The 25,401-nt window shown below is 40.0% G+C and overlaps 1 protein-coding gene across 8 annotated transcripts in view; it reads right to left on the bottom strand.

Moving 5' to 3' along the window:
* The window catches only part of ITPR1 (inositol 1,4,5-trisphosphate receptor type 1), a 199,790-nt gene that overhangs the window by 76,654 nt on the left and 97,735 nt on the right, over positions 1 to 25,401 (bottom strand). For 4 of the 8 annotated variants that reach the window (XM_083600272.1, XM_083600270.1, XM_083600273.1 and 1 more), the window contains 14 exons: positions 24,799 to 24,967; positions 24,533 to 24,703; positions 22,919 to 22,984; positions 21,700 to 21,837; positions 20,185 to 20,310; positions 19,052 to 19,252; positions 18,019 to 18,270; positions 17,479 to 17,604; positions 16,446 to 16,574; positions 11,766 to 11,886; positions 8,903 to 9,087; positions 5,381 to 5,529; positions 3,763 to 3,874; positions 2,318 to 2,350 (listed from right to left, as the gene is read on the bottom strand). In XM_083600272.1, the coding sequence (XP_083456398.1) occupies positions 2,318 to 2,350; positions 3,763 to 3,874; positions 5,381 to 5,529; positions 8,903 to 9,087; positions 11,766 to 11,886; positions 16,446 to 16,574; positions 17,479 to 17,604; positions 18,019 to 18,270; positions 19,052 to 19,252; positions 20,185 to 20,310; positions 21,700 to 21,837; positions 22,919 to 22,984; positions 24,533 to 24,703; positions 24,799 to 24,967 (1,978 nt within the window). The remainder of the gene's footprint in view (positions 1 to 2,317; positions 2,351 to 3,762; positions 3,875 to 5,380; positions 5,530 to 8,902; positions 9,088 to 11,765; positions 11,887 to 16,445; positions 16,575 to 17,478; positions 17,605 to 18,018; positions 18,271 to 19,051; positions 19,253 to 20,184; positions 20,311 to 21,699; positions 21,838 to 22,918; positions 22,985 to 24,532; positions 24,704 to 24,798; positions 24,968 to 25,401) is intronic. The other 4 variants (XM_083600277.1, XM_083600275.1, XM_083600276.1 and 1 more) reach the window with 2 other exon arrangements.

Below are 25,401 nucleotides of genomic sequence, written 5' to 3'. Positions count from 1 at the left end.
TTTTATCAGAATGAACACTAAAAGGGTGAGTTTCTTTCATTCCATGCTTTTACAGTGGCTGGTGGAAATTACGCAAAGGAAAGCACTGCTGCTTCCTTACAGAGGCTTCAGGGAATCCAAACTACTGCCAGAAGACACTTTTAATAAACAGACAGCACTCATTTCCTATATTTATAAACACACCTGCTTGAAGCATGAAATCCCTTCCATGCAAGGCAGCCAACAAAGTTCTTACTTGAAATCAAGAGCCTAAGTTCTAAATCGAGCCTGATCACTGTAGTTGATTTACTGCAAAACACAGCAGGCTACAATGGCCAGAGTCTTGGGTGGGGAAGAGGGAAGAGTTTAAATGAAAATCAAAGCAAAAAAAACAAACAGCCCCAAACTCCTTCTGAATTTGTCACAAACTAATTAGACAGAGAAATACATGAAGCTTCTCTACACCAGCCTTCTCCAACTCAGTGCCCGCAGTATGTTTTAGAGTGCTACTCTCATCAGTCCTCTAAGCAGCTGTGATCCAAAACATCTAGAGGGCATCTGGTTGGGGAAAGCTGATCTATACTTTGAAGCCAATGTGGTCTAGGATGAGGCTGAAGAAAAACTTAGCACCTCGGAGACAGTGGATTTCCAATACAGCATTCTAGGAAGGAGTTCACTTTAGTACAATTTCTTAAAAAAAGCAAAAAGCCTACATATCAATACAAAAAAGCTACAATATGCTTACACTTGATCAACTCTGCCACTTAGCTTATGCTCTCCTCCAGAACCTTGGAAGTATCTAGGTCCTAGAGTCCCTAATAGCAATGTAGACATAGACCAGATCCTAGTGACATTTAAACAACAGCAGTCAACTTGGATTGGAATGAAATTTTGGCAGCGGAGAAGACGACCAACACTACTACCTTGAGCCAAAGTAAAAGCAACCTAGCCCTATCCATTCACCTGAGAAGGAGCAGCTGCAGTAGGCTTGTTCCAGTCAACCACTCTCCAGACACAACTGCCAGTTGTCCTGGGACTGCAGCAAAACGTATCCTGGCCTGTGCTATCAGCTAGGGGACATAGGGTTGCTGAATTGTGTGGAGTTTGTGTGTATCTTATTGCAAACTACTTTAAGCCACCTTTGGGATCAAAAGAGGTGAGATGTAAATATTCTAAATAAACCTTCACCATTTTATCAGAGCTATTCAATGGAGAAATAAGAAAATTTGCTACACTTAAGAGACATTTCAACACCCATCAATGAATGTCTTCATGCATTCAAAATGTACATTTTTCAAGTTATCTAAAGTGTACCCGAGTTCTACCAATGTCTATTCAGCGTAAGCTCTAGAATTCAATAGTTCTACTCCCATATGCAAAGGTTTGCTGATTTAGCTTTATAGGTGTCATCTTCAAAGCTGCAGTCTTATTCAGGATTGATTAATTAATTCACAATAAAAAATTCACCACTTGGTTTTGCTCTCCAATTCAGTTACCTAGATTCAACTCTACATTCCAAGTTTTAGGATGTATGACTGCTTTTCACTTTAGGAGATAAATGTAAATCTTTCAGCGTCACTGATCCCAGCTCTCTATTAGAATGAAAACTTTGGGTCAACTAGTCAGACCCACTGAAAGACTCACTCTGTTTAGGTGTCAGCATAGGAAAATTAATCAACAATATAAACAGTTAATATTGGACTGCACTGTTCTAGGGTGGTGTCTCCCTGGTAGCAACAGTCAGTTTCCATGATCCAAGGCATCACACAACTACTTCTGCATATCTAAACATACTTTCCTGCTGCATGGCAAGCTATTTTGGAAACCGAAAGTCCTTTAAAAGGCAATTTGAGATATGGCATGGGCTCAAAAACTTCACTAGACACGCTCAAGTCTATTTATGAATAGTGAAACTATTTGGATCCCTTATTCTAGTTGTCTTTCCCACATTTAATTACTCAGAATGACAGACAATGGGACAAAACTTCCTCCATCCTTGCATCTTCATTAACTGCTTCGATATGCACGTAAATAATCTTTGGGTGGGGTGGGGGGGTTACATTATGTTTAGTAATGCAAATGATGGCCACCTCTCCATTCTACCTTTCAAGAGAGGATAAAAATGTTGCCTCCAGAGGACATTTGGACAAAATTAATGTTGAAGGATAAGAGACAATATAATTACTTGTTTCCTCACTGCAGGCACTGGCAAGTTACATTCTACTACGTCACTAGTACAAGTACACGAACCACAACGCTTAAGCACTGGCAAAACAGCACAACAGATTACAAGGCTACAAACACTACATTTTGGGGGGGAAAGAAAGAAAGGCAAAACCTCAGCATTATCCAATTCACCAAGTGCAATCAACTGGAAAGTGGAAAAAAAGGAGGAGAAAAAGTTGAAAACAAGAATTAATGCAAGAGAAATTGCAAGTAACCAGGTGATAGGAGCACCAAGATCCACAATGCATACTCTACCCACAACCACTGCCAATATTGTATTTGGAGGATACTGTAACGAAGAAAAAAGGTGGCAAATCATAGGAATGCCATGTTGCCCGTTTAAGTAGAGCCAAGGAAGTAAGTACTTGTCCAAATTCACTGAAAACAAAAACAGTAACGAATCTCTTCTACTTTTTTGAGACAGTAGAATCTTCTTTATGCATACCACATACTTATAAGCGTTAGAACACAAGTGATCCCATGCAGATGATTTAGAGCGAAACCAGTTGTTATTGTTTCCTAAAGCGTGGAAGGTATCAGAGGACCTAATACCAGATAAAATATTAATCCTGAGTTCTTAAAGAGCCATGAAAGGTTTGTGGGTTTTGTTCAAGAATATATTTGGGGAACAAAGGCAGGACAGAAAGGTAAAATCTCCCTGTTGTCCCCTCCCTATGTGTAGGGCTGGCAGGGAGGGCTTCTGGGACTAAGAAATACAGAGGGAGCCAAGAATGCTTTTCTGCCTCCGCGTCAGGGGTTTTAAGAGCTCACCTCTCATGCATGCTAGTTTTTTGTGAAGCCCCTGAATTTCTTATCTGATTCTTAACTGAGTGAACTTCACTGGCACCTCAAAACTTACATAAACCTTAAGATTCAGATGTAACATATAGTTTATCCTCATACAAGTGGACTTCATAGATCAAAAGCAATTTTTTTTTTTATTTTACACTAAGGATCCTGGGAGACCATGTGAAGTATAGTAGAACAATCGTTTAGGGTTTACATTGGGGTGGCTGTCCTTTGGCCCCCCGGGTTTTGCTGGACTACAGTTCCCATTACCCTTGACCGCTGGCTGGCTGGGCTTGGTGGGAGTTGAGGTCCAACAGCATCTGAAAGGCTGCAGGATAGTCACCTCTGATTTAAACCATTGGTTTTCCTAGGCTAGCAGCCCTACAAGTATTTTCACTGATTTCAATATTTTCAGTATTTGTTTACACAGTGAGTAGGAAGGGAACCCCTGGAAAAAAACAGAATCACTTTCCCCTTGCTTCTGTATTCATGATGTGATAAAAAGCCAAGTAAGCCATTCTATGATCGGTTATCCTCAACAGCAAAGAAAAAGGTATGTTTGAGGTACTTTGGTATTCCCAAGCCTATGTTAAAAATACCTGGGATGATAACAACAGCAGCAATTCAATTGTGCACAACAATGTTTCAGATGTTTTTACAATGCAGAAAGTAGACAAAGATAAGGACCCAGTACTGATGTTTCTTTTACTACACTGCAAATAGAAAGACAGAATAAAAGACAAGATAATATACGGTAAATTAAAGTACCTTCTCTCCATAGCCTCTATCTTTGGTCATCATTTCCCTGAGTGTCTGTAATACTTTAATACAAAGTTTCTCCTCATTTTCCTCCAGCAGCTGTTTAGTATGTTTTATTAACCTGAAAATAACCAATTGATCACAGTTTGTTTCAGTACTAGAATTTCTAATTGGTTAGGAAGGCATTTGTGGCTATTTAAAATCAAGGGTCAAGAGGGAGAACAAATTGGCTAGCATATGCCATATTCATCTGTTGTTTATATTTGCTGTGTTACTGGTGATAGGTGTCACGCAACAAGATAATTTTGACTCACAATTCTCCTATATGTAAGGACTACAAGGTGTAATGATAAAATAAAGATTGCTTTAAATATGGAATAAGGAAACTATAAGTGCTGTTATGTTATTTCATTCAACGTAAGTCCTCATTGATGACAAATGAACCATGTGATTCTGGGGTGCTGTTTTTGGAAGCTATTGGGTCACTTACCTATTTTCACGCTCTAAAAGTATTTCTGGTCTAAAAGTTATCAGACTCTTTCATTGTGAATTGTCCTGAAGGACTGAACAAAGGAACACAACTACAACCTAAAGAAAGGCAAGCTTCTGGGCACTTAGGGCTGAACTGTTACAAGAGATGCATGGCTTCTACCAAAAACAGCAGCCCCACCAAATCCCACATAAAGTTTAGCAAATAGAAAAGACATGGCATCCCCACACTTCTGAGAATGAGAAAACCCCAAACATGACAATGACCTCATTCATCATGGCTTAGCATGACCGATCAAACGTATTGGTTCCCAAGGAGAATATCATAGTCACCTTGCTCATCCCTAATCATCCTACTGCTGTGTTGTGCTAAGCTGTAGGATTGCTTGACCTGTTGTCCCATCCTGGACTTGTGGTGTAGCTATCACAGACCACAGACATGAACAGCTGACCACAGGGATAAAGAAACATGGTTACAGCTCATGGTTTGTTTTGAGAGAGCTAAACCACGAGCCTGGGTTCAGATGACACACTATGGCAAACTGCAGCTTAGCTCAGTGCACCACAGGAGTAGAACGACCAGGGAGGAGCAAATCAGCCAGGATCATATCTCTGGAAGCCTTCATATTTGTTTGTTCATGCCATGTTATGGTTAACACTTAAAGAGTTATGTGTGAACTGCGCTAATATGACATTACACATTTTTTTTCTTACAAGTCATTATGGAGGGAAGGCTGTTTTTGAGGGCAGTCACACGTCTAGTTTTGTCATTGAAATCCTGGGAACTTGAGAAAATGGAACTGTCTTACTGGTCCTGATACCGCCCACATGGCAGGAAATATGGTGAACTATAACTCTGCATCCAGGTTGTTGAGGCTGCACTTCATGTTTTGGGGGGGCCCATTGATCAGTGTTCCTGTTACAGAACCTGCAGTATAGTATAGTTTTCCTCAATCATAAAGATGTTGCCTGTATCCAGAACCTTTTACTGACAGCCTGATCCATGTGCAAATCTGCAAATATCTCGCCAAAGATAAATGATAACAAGCTGAGATTAGAATACGGTGCAACATCCTAAAAGGAAAAAGAACCAGGATTTACTGGAAGAGAATTAAGTAAACACAACTCCACCACTCACTTGCAGATGAAACCTCCACTTTCGCATTTCCTTCTTGCATCTGTATTCTCTGGGAAGAGCAGCTCTGGTCTATGAAGGACGTCCACCAATACAGACAACTCAGCCTGGACAAGCGGGCGCAAGCGATCTTCCAGAGCAGACACTATATCCTGAAGTGCAGATATATAACAGTTTAAAATTAACATTGGGAAATTCGTAGGGACTAAAATATTTTTTAAAGGGGTTTCTGGCTACGCCCATGAGTCAATGGTGCATGTTCTTTGCAGCCCTCTGCGGTCTGTGAAGAAGTTCAGATAGGGGAAAGGGAGAAAATGTGGTATAAATCCTCCGATGCTTCTCAGTGGGGTCTGGGGAGTTCACTGTATCCTGCAGTGCCGCGTAATCCTATGTCTGCCAACTTGAAAGGCAGAACAGGAGCGACCTAGGAGTGTGTCCCTACCATGGATGAGCCTCTGTTACTGGCATGATTTGTGAATACAGTGGTACCTCGGTTCTCAAACGCCTTGGTACTCAAACAACTTGGAATCCAAACACTGAAAAACCCGGAAGTAAGTGTTCTGGTTTGTGAACATTTTTCGGAAGCCAAATATGCTCCATTTTGAGCGTTACGCTTCTGATTTGAGTGTTACGCTGAGGTCTGTCTGTTTTTGCTATTTATTTTGCATTTTTGTTTTTGCGGCTCTTTTTTTGTTTTGTTTTTGTGACTGTGTGGAACCCGGTTCAGCTACTGATTGTGTGACTGCAGTACATTGTTTATTGCTTTCGTTTTATGGATCAATGGTCTCGTTAGATAGTAAAATTCATGTTAAATTGCTGTTTAAGGGGTTGTTTTTAAAAGCCTGGAACAGATTAATCCATTCTGCATTACTTTCTACGGGAAAACGCACCTTGGTTTTGGAACGGACTTCCAGAACAGATTAAGACTGAGAACCAAGGTAGCGCTTTAGTTCCTCCTTAATCTGGACAATTGGCATTAACCAAGAGGTGCTCCTGAAGAGACATATGCTAATAGGCTGCAATCAATCAGCTGCCGAAAGGACTGGGCTTGGCTCTCTGAAGGTATTTGACTGTTTTTCTGAAGCTTGAGAATCCTTGCAACAGCTGGGAAAGGAAGGTGCTTTGCGCTTTATGGTTTCCAAATGGTCCTTCTTTTTCTTGTCCTCCACTGCACAATGAAAGAGACGTGTGTAGTCGTTGCTTTGTTACTCTGTTTGACACTTTGAAAAAGAGGGGGGAGCCTTTTAATTTATGCTCAATATGGAATTTAATGAGGTTTTGCTATGCCCTCCTCCCTCAATCGAGGCTGAATGGACTTTAACTATGACCACTTCTGGATGGGGGTGTTGTCAGAGGACTGCAGTGAGGGGGGGGAATAGAATGTCCTGCAGCCGAATAGATGTGGAAGAGAGGCTGAATTTGAGAAAAGACCTTGCTGTTAACTGTGTGAAGAGAAACAACTCCAGAGGGGAACTTAATGGCGGAAGCCTGGGGTGCACCCTGTGAGTTATTTATGGCTGTGGTTCGTAGGTTAGTTTGAGAACAGTGGAAAGAAATGACATGTGACCTTGTACCATCCAGATAAACACTGCAAAAAATTGAACAACAACGAAAGAAAGCACTGAACCCTCTCAACACACCAGGTCTGGAACAAAATGTATATGAAGGATTACACACATGAAATGGATTATATATTTATAAGATGTAACAGAGCTAAGATCTAACGGGAGTAAGTCTGATGCTTACTAGTAGAAGAACTTGTCATTGGGAATGCTAGGTCTTTTCAACATATTGCAAGCTTGCAGAGCTTGCAGAGCTTTCATCTAACAAAAGCATTTGTTTCAAGGAATTATTTTTTCCTATATACTAATACGAAACTCATAGTTTTGAGTGGCAATCCTTATTTAGCCCAAATAGCACCACCTATGCAGAAGAGGAAGCTATAAGCAGGCTTGGGGGGAAAACCCAAATGTTTTAGGAAGTACATATATTTAAAAAGATTTGGAAAAAGAAATAAAAAATGAACTTTTCAGAGGTCATGAATGAACATGCTCATTGGCCATGAAACTCAGAGTGTCTGTTGGGGTGGGGAATGTAATGGATTACCTGGAAGAAGGCATGGCTGATTGGTACCCTGAATATTCCTCATCCCCACTGCTACAATTCCCACCAATTTAATGGTCTGTGTCTTCTAGACTGTGGTGTGGGAGGAGGGACTTCACACAGCTTTCTAAATGTGTTATCTATGCAGGTCTGAATTACATTGAATACAATGCTCATTGTGCAAGACACATCCCTGTAAATGAAAGTATGTGTGGCTTACAGAAGCAAGACATGCTGTCTTGAATATCTCTTGCACAAGCAACTAATGCCATTTCCCATATCCGTGTAAATACAACCTAACTCTTTAAAAAAATAAATATGAGAAGAGTGCTGGCTGGATCAGGCCAATGGCTCATCAAGTCAAGTGTCCCGTTCTCACAGTGGCCAACTATGTCTATGGGATGTCCACAACCAGGACCTGAATGCAACAGCACTTTTCCTGCTTTTGATTCCCAGCAACAGATACATAGAAGTGTACTGCCTCCAACAGGGGAGAACTGAACATAGCCATTGTGACCAGTAGCAATTACCAGCCTTATCCTCTAGTATTATGAATTCGTCTAATCGTCTTTACATTCATGGGAGGATTTTAAGCAGAGGTTGGATGGATATCTTTTAGAAGACATCTGAAGGCAACCCTGTTTAGAGAAGCTTTTAATGTTTGACGGACTACTGTATTTTAATATTTTGTTGGAAGCGGCCCAGAGTGACTGGGGAAACCCAGCCAGATGGGCAGGGTATAAATATATTATTATTATTATTATTATTATTATTATTATTATTAGTCTTTGATGCTTTAGTTGAGATTCCTGCATTGAAGAGGTTGGACTAGATGACTCTCTGCATCTCTTCCAATTCTACAATTCTTTGATTCTATGGAGTGAATTCTATAGTTTAACTACATGTTGTGCGAAGAAGTACATTCAGGTTCACTGGATGAATCTGAGTTCTAGTATTATGAGAGAGATCTAGCCATTTTCTCCACACCATCTTCCACCTCTATATCACATCCCCTTTAACTTGCCTTTTCTCCTAACTAAAAAGTACCAAGTGGTTTGGTTGCCCTTTTCCGAAACTTTTCTAGCACTAGAATAGCCTGTTGGACGTGATGCAACAAAACTGTACACATTATGCAAAGTGTGGTCTCAGTATATGTTTCTATAAAAAGTTTTAAGTTTTATTTTCAATCCATTTCCCAATCACCCCTAACGCTGAATTTAACCTTCTTGCAGCTTCATCAAGCTATCTATCAGAATCCCAAGGGCTCATTCCTGGGCAGTCACTGCCAGTCCAGACCCCAATAGAACATTTTTTGAAATTTGGAATTTTTTTCTGTCCCAGTGTGCATCACTTTTTTACCATTTTATTATCCATTTACCCAGTTCAGAAAGACCCTTTTAGAACACTGTGCTATGTACCCACCTGCAATCTCTCAATGATGTTGCGGTAATCCCTAGAAGCAGCCATCACCGAATCTCTCCGAGCAGCATTCCTTGCTGTCATCCTCCAGTTCATTGCTGTTTTTTGTACTATGTTATGAGATTTCAGGAAGAGGTTGTTTACTTGGCTGTCCAGGTCAACCGGGATGGCAATTGCTCTGCTCTTTGCTGAAACAGACAAATGAAAGTGTCTCCGTGATCCAACAGTATGTTACAGAATGTGCATTTCAGAACATTTTTCTTCTCATAAGGTGCTCATTCATATTGATCAGACAAAATCTAGATGTATTATGGCAAGTTCCAACAAGGAATTTTGTTCACCTCAGGGGAGGGAGGTGGAGAATTGTTGTGAGTAGAACAAACAAATACTGTTTTTACACTGTGTAATCACACACACATTGTTGTAGCACACTATGAAATAGTTGCATGGGTTGGATCAAAAATTGTGCAGATGAAAGGCTCCATGTGTAATTGGATTTTCTGACCTGTTCTCTCCACTACAGTACCCTGAACTTTCTGTTCAACATTTTAATGACTTGGACAAGGATGTATAGGGGGTGGCTTATCAAATTTCCCTATGACCCAAAGCTGGGAGGGGAAGCCAACATCAAAGATGACAGAATCATGATTCAAAATGATCTTAACAGCTGGAACTGGAATTGGAATTTAGCAGAGATAATGAAAACTCCTGCATCTTAAGTACAAAATAATAGCAATGGGTGCAAGAACTGGGGAGAGACCAGGTCTAGGTATCTTGATCGCAAGTTGAACGCGAGCCAGTGCTGTGATGCATCTAGAATTTCAGGCTATTTTAATGGACACATAGAGCCCAGATCATGGGAAGTAATAGCTCTGCTCTATTCTATGTTGGTCAGACCCATACAATTAGTACACACATCAACTGAAACAGAACAGTGTGTTAAAACTGTATTATGCACGTAAATGTCCACAAGCATATTTGTGCATTACCATGGTAATGAACTGTTCTAGCTATTAAAGTTCCTTTATTCTACTTAATTTCTTAAGAATGCTTTATAACCATCTCATTCTTCTACACGAGTCATGTTAAAGTTAAAAAGAATATATGCACAATTGTATATTAAACACAGTTCAGTTATACAGAAAAGCATGGCCCCTTGGCAGTACCTTGTGGTAGGAACAACCATAGGCTAAGGATGTGAAGCAGTTTTCAGTATGCAGAATGAACAGCACATATCTGCACTGCTGGCAAAGCACCCCAAGTACCACATATGTAGCAAGTTGGAGAATGTTAATATTTTTGCCAAAACCAAAAATGCAAACATCAGCCAGATATATACACTTTTACAAAATTGTGGGAAGAGCAGAGGAGGTCTCCTTCCACATCTTCTCAATTTTGGATTTCAGAACCTTATCCACGGGTAGGCAAACGAAGGCCTGGGGGCCAGATCCGGCCCAATCGCCTTCTAAATCTGGCCTGCGGGCGGTCCAGAAATCAGCATGTTTTTACATGAGTAGAATGTATCCTTTCATTTAAAATGCATCTCTGGGTTATTTGTGGGGCCTCTCTGGTGTTTTTACATGAGTAGAATGTGTGCTTTTATTTAAAATGCATCTCATTTTGTGGGGCATAGTAATTCGTTCATATATTTTTTTTCAAAATATAGTCCGGCCCCCCACAAGGTCTGGGAGACAGTGGACCGGCCCCCTGCTGAAAAAGTTTGTTGACCCCTGACCTAATCTTTCTGTGTCAGGTCAGGTCATGCATCCATAGCACACAATGAAATTCAGCTTTTACCAATTATGGATGTGGCCTCAAACCAGTTTCAGGAACCAGCAAATAGTTATTTACTCAACAAAGTTTACACACCAGCATGAAGCTGATTTAAGCCAATGAATTCCTGAGCAAGTATTTGTGAATTCAGCTGTCATTTTATATATATATATATATATATATATATATATATATATATATATATCTCAATCAATAGAAATAGACATGATTTGAATCTGCTGACAAATCCAATCAATTGCACCAATATATACATCACTGATATACATTAATCAGCGCATGAGAAGCCATGCTTAGTATTAGCAAGGGCAAAGAAAAATATTTTGTATGTACCTAGAACATATGTATATTTTGCATACAGCAGCAATTACATGGAAGGGCTGTTTTGGTCTATGAAGAACATCCACCAGTAACCAAGAGAGACAAGTCAGCCTGGATAGCTGAGTGATAAGGTTAAAACAAAAACAAAAACAGCCTAATAAAAAGTCATGGCTTGTATGCATAAAAATTTGTAGAAGGTTTAGAATGGCAAAATAGTGTCATCTAAATATAGAGATTATTCGAAGTAGGGCATGGTTATTTCATCCCTCATTTATCTGTTTAGTAAGAAAGTCTGTTTGTTCTTTCAAACTGACAAGAGCTTGCCAGGCAACTTCAGGACCACTTTATTAAGTGATGGTACTCCAGATCTGCTTATTGTCCCACATGCCTTGGGACTAAAGCCAGCCACATCTCAAAAATCAACTAGAAATTGAATATCTCATGTGTGTTGTGTGCCTGATCTCTGTCTTTGTAACCAACAACAGTTCAAATTATGTATTTTATTGGACTTGCTATTATTGCTAAGGGCAGTAAAATTTGAGATTGCCCAGAACGTGGCCTGTAAATCTTAAAAGGCTCCTAGGCTCATCAGTACAAATTGTCTCAATAAAAGGTATAGTGGAGGGAAGGGAAGAAGATGGACCTTGGAGCACTTCTGCTGCCACTCAACAGATGTTCTGATAAGCACTGATGTAATATAAAGTAACAGATGTTGCATAGATTATGTTTAAATGCATGCACACAGTTTTCTTACCTACATCTGAAAGTACTCTGATACAGCTTTCCACTGACGCTTTTTGGCTAGGCATGAGCCAGTTGCAGTGATACACTCTGAACACACCTTGCAAGAGCTGCACAAATACAGGCTGGCGAGTCTGAAACAAGCACACACACAAGCATAAGTCTGAGGCAGGGGAACAGTTCTGAAAGCTTCTTCTTATATTTGGAGAACTAAGGGGTCTGTCAGGATGCTAAGCAAACTAGTGGGTTTGTTCAGGAGTCCAAAGACACTTTGAAAGCAAAACCAAATTGAGCTTCTGAGCTACATATGCATTGTAAAACAGTAAAAAGATTGTGACTGATTTTGATGATCAAGTTTAACTAGGATATGCTCAGCACATGCTAATTTGATAAAGGAAAAGATAGAAAAAACATTTTTCTTTAAGAATTTACGGAGAAAAAAAGTAATTAAATTTACAACTGACCAGCAGGTGGCTCTATAATGTTATTAAAACTTAAGGAAGGATGAAGAAAATATTAAAGCTCTATTGCACAATTAAAAGTGTTCCTTAATTATTTTTATTTTGATCGTTCTGGAACACAACTTACCATATTTTTCCAAAATTAAGAGATTTTTCAAAATTAAGAAAATGCACTATGCACTATCCGTGTATAAGATGACCCCTTACTTTAAACTTCAAAAATTCAGGGAAAAATATAGTCTTATACACAGAAAAATATGTTATATATTTTAAATGTCTCTAAAATCTACATTCCTAGCTTCAGGGTTGAAAGCAACATAACCAACTGGTGTGGAACAAAGAGATACAGGAATATATTGTAATATTTTTCCACTATGGATAGGCTGGATACCCCGAGATTATCAGAACTCTGCTGTGCCAAATCTCACCCATGACTGACATTTCCTAAACCAGTAATATAATTACTGTGTTGTAGAGCAGGAGTAGTAATTTTGTTCAAGCTCTGTATTTTAGCAAGGACTAACAACCCCAAAAGGAAGATTTTCCAGGGATGTGTAGACAAGCCTACCAATAGTAGAAAAAAAACCAATTAATAAATAGTAATATCTATTATACCTATTATCTACATCTTAAGCATCTCAACTAGCTAAAGGAAGTTAGTGACACTAACACAGAAACTAAAGCAGATCAGGAGCTTCCAAAAAGTACCTCTTTTAGTTTGGCAAAGACTGATTGCTGTTATATGGAGAGAGTATGTAAAATGCATTAGAGAAAAGAAGGGGGAAATGTATTTTGAAAGAGCATGGGCAGGAAATAAAAGCAGTCATTACCCACAGGAACTAAAACTGTCAGTTACATTAGAGAGAAGTCAATTTAAATACAGCCATCCATGTTATTTCAGGTTAAGCTCAAGCACTCGTTGATAGACTTTCAAGACATCACATCTTCCTCTCTATTTCAACATGGGGACAGTAATGATTTTCCTGGCGTAACTGTGGAAAAAGTCCCTGTATTTCTATGGGATCCATTGACAGGCAGAATCCCAAAACAGTTGCATGGACAAATTGATTCCATTTAACCTCTCCAAATGCAATATCTCTCACAATTCTCTCTGGTTTAGATAGAAATGGTTCTACATCCAATGCACAAAGTGATCCACAACAGTGTCTATGGCAGCTGCATATCAGCATATACCCAGCAGATGCATCCCAATTGCTAATCTGCCAGTATTGCTCAAATCCCCAGAATGCAATGAAATCCAAACAGAAACCTAGCCATGTTTTTGAATGAGTTTCCAATAGCCACTGCAAAATGTGAGAACTGAAGCATTTGGTGGAGGGTGGGGGTGTAGAGAATAGTAAACCACCCACAAGGCACCATATGAAAAACTATTTAGAGGACTAATGACAGATACTTGGAAAGTTTCCTCTACTATTAAAGTGTCACTGAATTCAGCCATTCGCTGCTATTGTGACAGGAGCCGATGAGCAGCTGTCAAGGCTGCCACACAGCTCTCTGGAAGGAGGAAAAAGTCAGTCGTGCAAGAAATGGTACAAAGGAAGACAGGGGAAGAATGAGGCTTTCTGCCACCCCCTGCGCATTAGTCTTGAGGGATTATCTGCAGGGTGAGGCGGGGCACATTGATGCACGGGGCACACTTGATACACCAGCAACATTTCGATTTCGATAAACGTTATTCGTGTCGTGACATCACTAAAATGTGTCTATACATGTGCGAGTGCAACAGTTGCAACCACGCTGCCCGCCAGTTAGCTGTTGGCGTTTGATGAGAGTAGGTGTGTTTTTAGTGCAGCCAACTAGAAAAGTACGTGAAATGTAAAAGTGTTCCAACGCTGTTTTATGTCGTTTAGTTAAGATTTAAAAATACCAAAGGTAAGTTATTCCACTCAGTAATCAGGATTACACATGGTTTTTAAATAAGTTCAGTGGTTTTATTAATAAGTGTTAGTTTTTTGAAAATGCCCATTGGGGCACTTTGATACACTAAGACGCGGGGCACATTGATACGTATAAAAGTGCCCCGCTAGTGTACAGTAGTGCCCCAATATACACGTTTGCATGAAATCTCTAAACTAGTTATTCTGTTTTCCAAAAGATGAGGATATAAATTTTGATGTTCCCAATCCTGAAAATATAAATGTTGGAGATTTCCTACTCATTAAATTTGAAAAGAAAGAAAACTGTTGTTTACTACGAGGCCAAAGTCATTTCTAAATATATATGACCGATTTTCAAATGTTGTATCTCAGGAAAAAAACAAGATCTTGTATGTTTGTCTTCCCCATTGTAGAAGATAAGGCAAGCGTTGATTTCAAAGATGTTGTTTTGCAGTTGCCAAAACTAAATTTCTCAAAGGGGCACATCTCGAACATCATCTCTTTGTACTTTTTCTATTGACTTCAGTGGATATAATGTGCAATAGAAGCTAAACATTAAGTAATTATCTTATTTCTTATAAGAATTTTGTTTAAATTACTATTTTTTTATGATCTAATGTGAGTTCTTATACTTTTTAAAGTTTTTTCAACTTTTTTTTTAAATGGAGAAGTGTTTGAGGAAAGATTAATACAAGTTTTGATGTTTTTTAAGAAAACCACAAAGTCTATGATATGTGTGAAACACTTGGTTTTGATACATTATTTAGATTTTAAGTAACAAATTGTAAGGCTGATTATGATCTCTCACAATAAAAACTGTTTTTTCATTAAATTTTTGTAAATAGTTACCATTCTCATAAAATTTACGCTTTGTATCAAAGTGCCCCATCCAATGTATCAAAGTGCCCTGCAGGTGGGGCAGAATGATACAAACCCCATTTTTTACTCAAGTCATTATATTCTTGTTATCTTCTAACTATAATGGTTCTTTTGATTGCTATTATAATATTGATTAGTTATGCCATGCATAAAGCAAAAAATATATTATTTGACTCATTTTTTGTTACATAAAATATGATATTGAATTTTTCTGCATCAATCTGCACCACCTCACCCTAGGAGGACATTGTTCAGGACTAGGAGGCACGGGTCAACATAAACGTTCCATGAATGTTCACTTTATGTTGGCCCTAATCTTTTTTTATAACGCTGGGACAGGTGTAGAAAAGGACAATCAAAGTGATTAAGGGCCTAGAGAAATTCACACCAAATATTACAATGTATGGAGCTTCTCAGTTTACCAGGAGCAAGGTGTTGAGAAAATGGATAGAGAGAAGTCCTCCCCACCCCCTCTTTCATTAATACAGTGGTACCTCGGGTTAAGAACTTACTTCGTTCTGGAGGTCCTTTCTTAACCTGAAACTGTTCTTAACCTGAGGTACCACTTTAGCTAATGGGGCCTCCCACTGCCGCCGTGCGATTTCTGTTCTCATCCTGAAGCAAAGTTATTAACCTGAGGTACTATTTCTGGGTTAGTGGAGTCTGTAACCTGAAGCGTCTGTAACCCAAAGTACCACTGTACTAGAACTGGGCTCATCCAATGAAGCTAAATTACATTTTCCCTATTTATAGACCACTTAACCATCTGGAGGTTCCAAAGTGAATAGTGGGAGATTTGGAACAGGCAGAATTTTCTGCTACAGGATGTGGTGATAGCCATCCAACTTAAAAAGTGGACGAGACAAGTTCACGGAGGGTTATCAATGGCTACTAGTAACTATGGCTAATATTCTACCTCAGCATGCCTCTGAATACCAGTTGCTGGGAACAGCAGTATGAGAAGGCTAATGCCTCCCTGGGCTGGTTGTCGGTTTCCCACAAGCATATGGTTGCCCACTATAGGAAACAGAATGCTCAACTTGATAGGCAGCAGTACATGTCTCAGCCATGGGGCCTGGGGCAATCACAGGAAACATGCACAAAGTCTGCATGGAGGGGAAATGTGTCAAATTGTTCCTGTTTTTCAGGGACTTTCCCATACTCCAGCACTACTAAATGAGTACTAGAGACGAGCAGGAAGCTCCCACACCCCCACACTTTTAGGGAAACGAGAAAAGACCGAAGCAATGGACTCACTGCTTTTGTAAGGTTCACTGCCTTAAAGTTAACCACAGAGAAACACTATCAGAAGACACCACCGTTTTCAAACTCAAGTTGGTGTTCTAGTCTGATGCACAAATGCTGTTCTGCTTCACAGGTGGAGCAAATAGTAAATAGTAGGACAAAATATGTTTTTGTGTGTGGGGGTGTAAATGATTCCTCTTGGTTTCTTACCTGCAGAGTTGTGCTTTGATCTGAGAATGGGGAACTGAAGAAAGTGGTAACTATACTCATCACTATTTCAGTCACATACTTCTCTAATACAGAATCTGCATGCTTCCTGTCACTGGTGTTGTTGCAAGTCTGGAAAACAATTCACATTAAAACAAAACAGAATAAAAACAAAAACAAAACCCTATACAATGATGATAATTCCCCGACAAATGCAAGCTAATATCATTGCGATATGCACTTCCTGAAATACCATAGACTGTACTAGACATAAACTCAAGTGATACATTACTCCTGACAGCAAACTCCTGACAATAACGAGTGATACCAGGACTGTGGTAAAAATTGTGCTACTGACAAATGTGAGATATCTCAGTTCTGAAGGGAACTTCAAGGTTTGCAAAAAGAAGCGGGGGAACCTGAGGCAGCAAAAGTAAACAGCCCGTTGAGGACACAGCGTGTTCTGTGGTCATGGAATAGAAAGTGAAATTGGATTGTGAAGGTGGGAGAGAATAGAATGCTCTCTACTTAAAGGGAGTGGCCAGCTGAAGATCCAAACAGAAACACTCATTTTAGGAGGGAGAATAAACTCTGCAACATTTTGTTGTAGGCATCATTTGTACAACACTGTAGCAACATGAACTAAGGCAGAAGTTCCCACAAATTCTAACGAAGAGACGACGAGTCAAGAATACAAAGAATTCCCCCCCACCTACCTAATTTCAATTTGCCATACTTTATTTTGTTATAGTTAGAAGCAACCCAAGAGTGAGAAGGACTAAAGTGCTAGGAACCTTGACTGTGTGAAGAGCCTTCAAGGCATGCGCAGATGTGCTCTGTACATTAGCTGTGGCCATGCATCATCATTATCATTGAATCCTATAGCCATGGATGAATGAAAATGTATGAAACTAAGGCAACTAAGGATATTACTTTCATGAGTGTTAACTATATGATGTGATGTGATTAGCAGTCAGTTATGGGTGCTTTGTGTCACTCAGCTTTTTAAATATTTCCAAATATTGAAAACACTTACCCTACAGATGTCAACGAGGAAATTCTCAAAGAGCTTCCACATATGATTGCTTGTATAAATCTCTTTCATTTCAACTTCTGTGTCTACATAGCAATGATTTAGGAAATTTATATAGGCAATCTTAACCTGCAGAAAGGAAAACACAGGTGATAAGAAAACCTTAGTAATGGCTTGCCATCTAATTATCTCTAATAATCAGGTTAATTGTTCTGCTGATAACAAGAATAATCTGCAGTGAACAGGATTTAACCCTGCTTCTGTAGTTTCCCCCCAGTATTATAGGGATACTGACAACCACAGTGAGGTTAATGCGGCAAAACGATTGTTTTATAGGTAGGTTTTGAATTTATTATAAAGTTCTATACTTAAGAGCTAACTTGGAATCCTTCTGCAGACTTACATAAGCCCCTCTTAGAAAACTTGTCAGGGAGCAGCAGGTCCTTAAATTTGAGTGATAGATAAAAGTGACCAGAGTGTTATTTGGATGAGACTTATGAATGAGAGAGGAAGGGGAAGAAAGGACAATGGACAGAACCTCACCTCAGGTATGCAGTCCTCATGGGTCACCACCCTAACAATGTCATCCAAAGGGAGGAGAGAATTGCACTTGATTTCTGTGTAGACATTTTTGCCCTCAGTGCAAACAGCCAACAGCTCAACTAAATGGATATGATACATTAGAGCACTGTTTTCATCCATCCTGTCCCGTTCTGATCTCATCATCTGCACTAGTGTCTGAAAAGAGGCCCTGTCATTGTAGAAAACAAGGACATCTTCCCCCGCGTTGACAAGCTGGCAAAAGAATAGCATTATGGTCCCATTAAACATAAAAAAACAGAGAAAATTAAAGTAATGCAAGTTTTCATATGCACCAACATGCATGTTATCTCTCTCTGAAGATTAATGATTTCTACAACTCTATCAGTGTACAAAGCACTTTACGATGTTTGTTTTGATCGCTTATTTATTTATTTCCTAAATTTATAAGCCACCACTAAAGCACCAGACTGGTGCAAGCTACAAACTTTCAAAACATACACAACTAAAATGTACACAATTTTAACAAAAGTAAAATTGCGGAAGCAGCAGTCCATAACCAGATTGAGGGTAAACAGAAAAGAACCAGCTAGTTAATATAATGAAATGATGGGTTAAATCAAAAAGTCTTTCATTTTGCTGCCGGACATTGGTGATGATGACACACAGATTTCTTTAAGGAGAGACTTCCTAATAAAATATTCCTGATTAGCTAACCATTTTGTCGTTTTTTTAAAAAAAACAACAACCTGTGCTTCATGTGTTATTGCATACATGTTACTGTACACTGCTCAGATATTTCCTGAGGTAGCAATAAATACATCCTTCCCCACCTATGTAGTAACGGCTTGCGTGCAACGCCAGAAAACAAATAATTCAATTCCAACTTTGTTGGAGACAACCCATCGCAATTAATCTGAAGTTTCATAATGCTGACACCTAGGCAGCAGTGCCTGTCCACCAACTAGTTTCTCTTTGCATGGATTTTCCTCAGGCTGATTTTATGCTCACAAATATGTATACACAGCCTTCTCACCTCAGCCATGACCATATCCTGGCACTTCTTAATGAACTTTCCTTCGGCCTTAACAATTGTCTGCAGGAACTTAATGTACTGGACATTCCGTCCATGAGTTTCAATACAGTGCACAAAGTGCTGAACCACCCGCTCATTAATCTCGCTGCAAAGCTGGAAGTTATTCATGAAGATATGTTGCATCGTTACAGCCTCCAGGATCTATTAAAAGGGACAGTAGTAGAGAAAAATGTGAATCCTGACAAAGTCGACACCACAACACTTTGGAAGCTTTTAGGGAATGCATATTAGAGCAGAACAGTAGATTTAGTGCTAACAGACAAACTTCTGAAAGCAAGCTGATGGAAGGCGAGTTTGGTCAGAGAAGATTCAGAAATCAGGCATTCTGAACATATTGACACAGAAGTATTTAGAGGATATTTTCCTCTGTCCCTGAACTGCTTGAACTCTCTTTTTCCTTAGAAAACCCCCACAATAGGCCTACACTATGCCATTAGCAACTTAGCAGCAATGTACTGTGGCCTTCCAGTACACTACAACTTTCCCTGTTTTTTTGCAGTTCCAACAAACCAGTAGAAAGAAGAAGAAAAAGGCAGGCTGCACTGTAAGTTGTAGTGCATAAGGAGCATAAGTTGTGCAGGCCTAGTGTACACAACGCAATACATCTCATTCCTTCCAACTTATTACGTATTTCCTCCCCCACCCCACCCCTCCACATACAGAAGCACAATCTCACTACAACACTGGGGAAAGGACACTGTCCTCCATGCACCTGAGATCAGCAGAAATAGTTTAGGGGTTAAAGAACCTGCCTGAGATGACTCTCCCACTCTGTCTAATGAATGGTAGTCCTGCTGAAAATCTGGAAAACTCATGAAAAAGCTGTAAAGTGCCGAAATGCCATAGCAGTGGTGATGGGCTAGTAAGAAATTAAACAAAGCAACTTGGAAAACTAGAAGCAGCCCCCAGAAGAGCGTTTGGAGAACACAGGGGGTGGCAGTAAGCAGGGCAGGGGGTGTGGTGTGGGAAGCTACTTTCCAAAAGCGGATTTCCACTCTCAAGTAACTCTGGTTACAGCCCCCAATCAGGAAAAGGTTTGTATTCTCTTCTATATTTTTCAGTTAACTTCTTACCCCAGGGTTGAGAAACAGATTTATATGCTTGTGGAGCAATGCTTGGTTCTGTTGGTTGCCAGCACAGAAGTTCTGCAGGAATGCATGGGCGAGCTTCATGATCTCCTGCATCCTTGTATCTTCAGCCTGGAATAACAAGGCACAAGTGCTCCAGAATAAATTAAAGTTAAATTGATTTACGAGGTGCTTAAGCAAACTGACCTGTCTGCTCAGTTCTAATTTCAAAATACCAGTATTCCCATTCCCTTTTTAAAGCATGCTGCAAACTGGGATAAATTGGGGTGGGGGGGAGAGAGCGAGAGATTTTTAAAGGCTCTGTAATGTTTAAATGGGGACGTGGATGGCGCTGTGGTCTAAACCACAGAGCCTAGGGCTTGCCGATCAGAAGGTCGGCAGTTTGAATCCCCGCGAAGGGGTGAGCTCCCGTTGCTCGGTCCCAGCTCCTGCCCACCTAGCAGTTCGAAAGCACGTCAAAGTGCAAGTAGATAAATAGGTACTGCTCTGGTGGGAAGGTAAATGGCGTTTCCATGCGCTGCTCAAGTTTCGCCAGAAGCAGCTTGGTCATGCTGGCCACATGACCTGGAAAAACTGTCTGCGGACAAACGTCAGCTCCCTCGGTCAGTAAAGCGAGATGAGCGTCACAACCCCAGAGTCATTCACAACTGGACTTAACTGTCAGGGGTCCTTTACCTTTACATCTCAAGCAGTGTGTCAGATTAGGATTATGATCTATAACAACATGCCTTGAAATATCAGCCAGAACTAGTTGCATTATTTTTATTTTTCTGCTTCTTAACTAAAATACTTGTAGGGCTGCTATGTTTGCTTCCCCTGCTTTACCCCCCCCCCAAAAAAAAATTATGAGTCCAGACTCCTTGCCTAAGGAGGCACAAATCTCCTTCCTTCTCAGTTTCTCCAGCACAATACTTTTCTTTGTGTGGACTAGAGGACTTCAAGACTAAAAATGGAATACATATGCTCCCCGCCCCCCCATTCTGAACTACAGCAACATGTGCCTCCATTATCTTCATCTGACTGACCATTATGGAAGCAGATATAGCATATTGCCCTTTTATAAGGACATTTAAAGCAGGTAAACCAACTTGTTGCTGTGACTTGGAATAATGACCACTGTGTGAACTATACAGCTTCAATTTGTCTTTCCACAGTAAAAAGGAGGCTTGGAAAGTCCTCAGCTGACTTATGAAGAATTTGTACAAGAAAAACTCAGAAACCTTGGGGGCACCTTTGTAATGTTATGCCCAATGCCTCCTTGAGACAGCCAGGAAAGACTATATAAACCTTAGTTCCTATTTCGTTCGTCCTTGCAATAATTAATGTATGAAACTGCTTCAATAACCCCCAAACAAATGAATTATTCCTTAAGACATGAATATTTAGCAACTGCTCTTTGATGTTCAATGCAACTTGTAAGAGACAACTTTTAGGAAGATCTAAAGACACTTTAGTGGTTTGTTGATGGATTGTAAAGTAACTGATGCATGCAAACCTCACTTTCTCATACGGGATCTGTAAGAGCTCCAGGACCACAGTGTGAGCTCCCATGTTTCGGAGCAACCTCTGTTGCTGCTTCCGGCTTTTCCTGACCAAGATGCTTTCTTGTACACAAAGCTTGCTAAGTCGAAGCAAAATCTGCAGAAACACATTTCTTTTAGAGCCAGATGACATACTAATGGTTCCCCCCCCCCCAGACAGGCTGGAGGAAAAGCTCGCTTTCAACAGATCACAGAATAACATTAAACAAGCAGAGTGAAATTAAGGAGATAAAGACAAAAACGCGTACACCATGTTGCATGCAACTGACACAGCAATTACATTTGGATGACATGTATTGCACCATGCATGTACAGGAAACTGGCACTGGCTAAGGTATCTTGGCTTTCCTTTACCAAGGAAAATGAGTGTCAGCCTTTTAGTGCTACAATGACAGGTCTTCTGGTGCCGTCCAGATGTTTCAGACTACAACTCCTGTTGGCCATGATGACTGGAGTTAATGGGAGATTCAATCCAAAACACTTGTAGGGTGGGTGGGGGGGAGGCTGGTTTAGACAACGCCAGGCAAAACTCTCATGTCAGTAAGTATTATTTCCAGTGTATATGGGTCAAGCCTTCTTTGCATCACACAACTTCCTTGCCCTTTCCAAAAGGACCAAAAGATGCAGAATGCTGTGGACAAAGTTGATTCTTTGCCTAATTTATACCTCATGTAGCTTTTCTTTCATTCACACACAACCCTGAATATAACCCTAGAATTAATGTTAAGACTGAAAGACTGTCCATGGAAATTATACAACAATGTTGCATAAGGTTTTTCTTACTTTCCTTCTAAAAACCAGTGTAGATTATTTTAAAGCTCGCACTTTTTAGTACATTTTAGTGCATGCATTATATAAATCATTAACACGTACATTAACTGTCCGTACTTTATTAGTCTAGTCCATAGCACTATGAGATTTTAATGATTTAGTTAAACCAAGTTATTATACATACTATACACCCAGGTGCCGTGATCAAACAACTCATTTGGCATACAAAGGCTCCAGTATACGCACAGAGCTCTTTGTGTGCAGCGGCCTATTATCTTCTAGGAGGCAAGGAATATTCCATATTCAGACAGGAAAAGGTGCATGGTATATATTCATAGCATTCCTCAACTCATAGAAAAGAAGAAGAAGGCAAAAGTAATGGGCAGCTGGGAAAGGATGAGTCTTACCTCTTTGACCACCCTGTAATTATAGCTACTAGTGCTTTCGGGTTTCCGTGATTTGCTGTGGCCTTCCTAGGGGACAAGCAAGATTTATTAATTTATTACATTCCCCTCCTCCCCACCCCCAATTCTGGTGATCATTAGATCACAAATTTTAGCAGCTATTTTGCACCAAAAACTTTCCAGAAGTTTTAAAACTTTTACCAACCTTTCTCTCTTCACCAATATTCAGTTTTAACACAAACTTAACAGCGGTGTTGTCGGAACACGCCTGGGGGGCACATGCAGCCCCCGGAATAAGACAGACCTCTCCGGGCGTCTTCCTGATGAAGCGTAGCCCGGGACATTCACAAATCAGTTCCGGTGCACACCAGCGACACATATCAAAAGGCATGTGCATGCTCACTCAGCAGAGTATAGCAGAAACGACTGTGGAGTGTGAGTGTAGCACTCTAAGTGATTTATTAAGCAATATATACAGGACAAAGTAACTATGGCGTCCTCTCACTTCTTCTCCAAGAGAGAGAGAGAGAGAAAGGAAGTACAAAAGTACAGCACAGTGGAAGAGAGATAACTTCCGTTCTCACACTTTCCAAGCCTAGAAAGTAAACACTGACATGTGATGTAACAATCACACATCCAGCTATGGAGGAGTGAAATGCTAACAGGTATTTCTATAGTGAGTCTTCACAAATTATCAAGTCACACACTCGTGCTATTTACCTAAGGCATATATATCCACCCGCCACCCCCCAATTCTTTAAATGGATAAATGTTATAGCAGCACAATAGTATATCTGCAGCATTTTTAAAAAATACTAGTTACATTAAAGGCACATTATGATTAGTGGTACTGTTTGCAAGTAAACAGTGAGGAGATATTACACATATGTACACTGCGTTATTGGTCTTTTATTCTAAATTTTAGTTTAATGTGAATAGCTATGGAAGAGGTGGTTGAGGCATAGGAACCGGGGACAGGGGACGGAGGTTAGAGGAGGCATGTATAACATGATGAATGGAACAAAAAAGGAGACAATCAGATTTTAGGGTTAAAAGAAGCTGGGAAACAGACCAAGAAACCTCTTAGAGGAAGTCTTCAGGATTCCCATGAATTAAAAATGAATAAATATGTAAATGTAGCTTTAATAATATATTGCACAAACATGAACCACTATACAACTGGCTGGGAGCAGGGGGAATAAACATAAACTGTGGAAAGAGAAAACAGCAGCAACAACAACAAAGGTGTAAGAAGATGGAGAGAGGGGTGGGAGGAGAAGAGAGGAAAATCAAAATGATAAAACTATGATTCTAGCATAACTTTGCTAAAGTCTTTTAGAGCTTATGTTTAAAATATAATACTTTTAAGGTTGTGTACAACAATGAAATGTTATTCATCTTAATCAACCCAGTCAACCTTCACAAAAGCCATGAGAGTTAGGCAACGACATTGTTCGGGAGCAAAGGACAGCACACAAAATGAAGACTGCAAGAAAGCAATTCGCTCCAAAGCCACCATTACTGTATATAGCTTCTGGCTGAGTTGAAATTTGAACTCTCCTGCTCTTGACCACTATGTTACGCTGGCAGTGCAACAAAGACAAAAGCTATTCTTACCTCCTTTTTCTTATGTTCATTCTCTCCTGTTGTTACATCCATCGTTTCATCAGGTCCCTGGCCTTTGTACACCCAGAGTTCGGATTTTTCCACAATTGATCTCAACTGATCCAAATCTTGTTTTATCTGCTTGTAGTTGTCCACATCTTGGCTGGTGACAAGCAGTTGGACCTTACATGAATTGCAATCCATTAGTTGCATAACACCCTTGCATCATCACACAAATTTAGAGTGAAAGTGTAGACGGTATAGAACACTACAATTACCTGTTTAAAGGCCTGAAGGACTTCTTGCCTCTGACTAAAGTGCCTAAAGAGTAGCTGAAGGGCTCCAGACACGAGAGGAGGGTAGTCGTGCATTGTTAAATGGAGCAATACTCTAAGGAAAGTTCTGCCACCATGATCATCCAAATCTAGCGGTGTATTCTCTTCACTGAAAATAATAAAAATATATGGAGTAAAATTGGGGTGGGGGGATGGGGAGGAAATGGTTCCACTTAAGAACTTCCAGGCAGCTTCCATAACTGTGTTAGTCTATCTGATGTTGGGAAAGGAACCAGAAACCACCACAAATTCAAATTCAAATACAGTGGTACCTTGGTTTTCTAACGTCTCCATTGACGAACACGCCTCAGAAGTCAAACAAGCTACGCAGCTTCTGCTGAGTGCAAGATCCTGAGGGCTAGCTGTCGGGTATTGAGTTTTCGGTTTTCGAACGTTTCGGAACTCAAACAGTCTTCCGGAATGGATTACATTCGAAAGCTGAGGTATCACTGTACAATGTAAGCTACCAGTGGCAATGGAAGAAGGGCACCCTTTTTCATATTAGAATCATAAAACTGTGGAGTTGGATGGGACCCAGATGATCAT

Source organism: Podarcis filfolensis, assembly GCF_964270895.1.
Source record: "Podarcis filfolensis genome assembly, chromosome: 2".
Classification (NCBI taxonomy): Eukaryota; Metazoa; Chordata; class Lepidosauria; order Squamata; family Lacertidae; genus Podarcis; species Podarcis filfolensis.
This window is presented reverse-complemented; position numbering and strand designations above follow the sequence as displayed.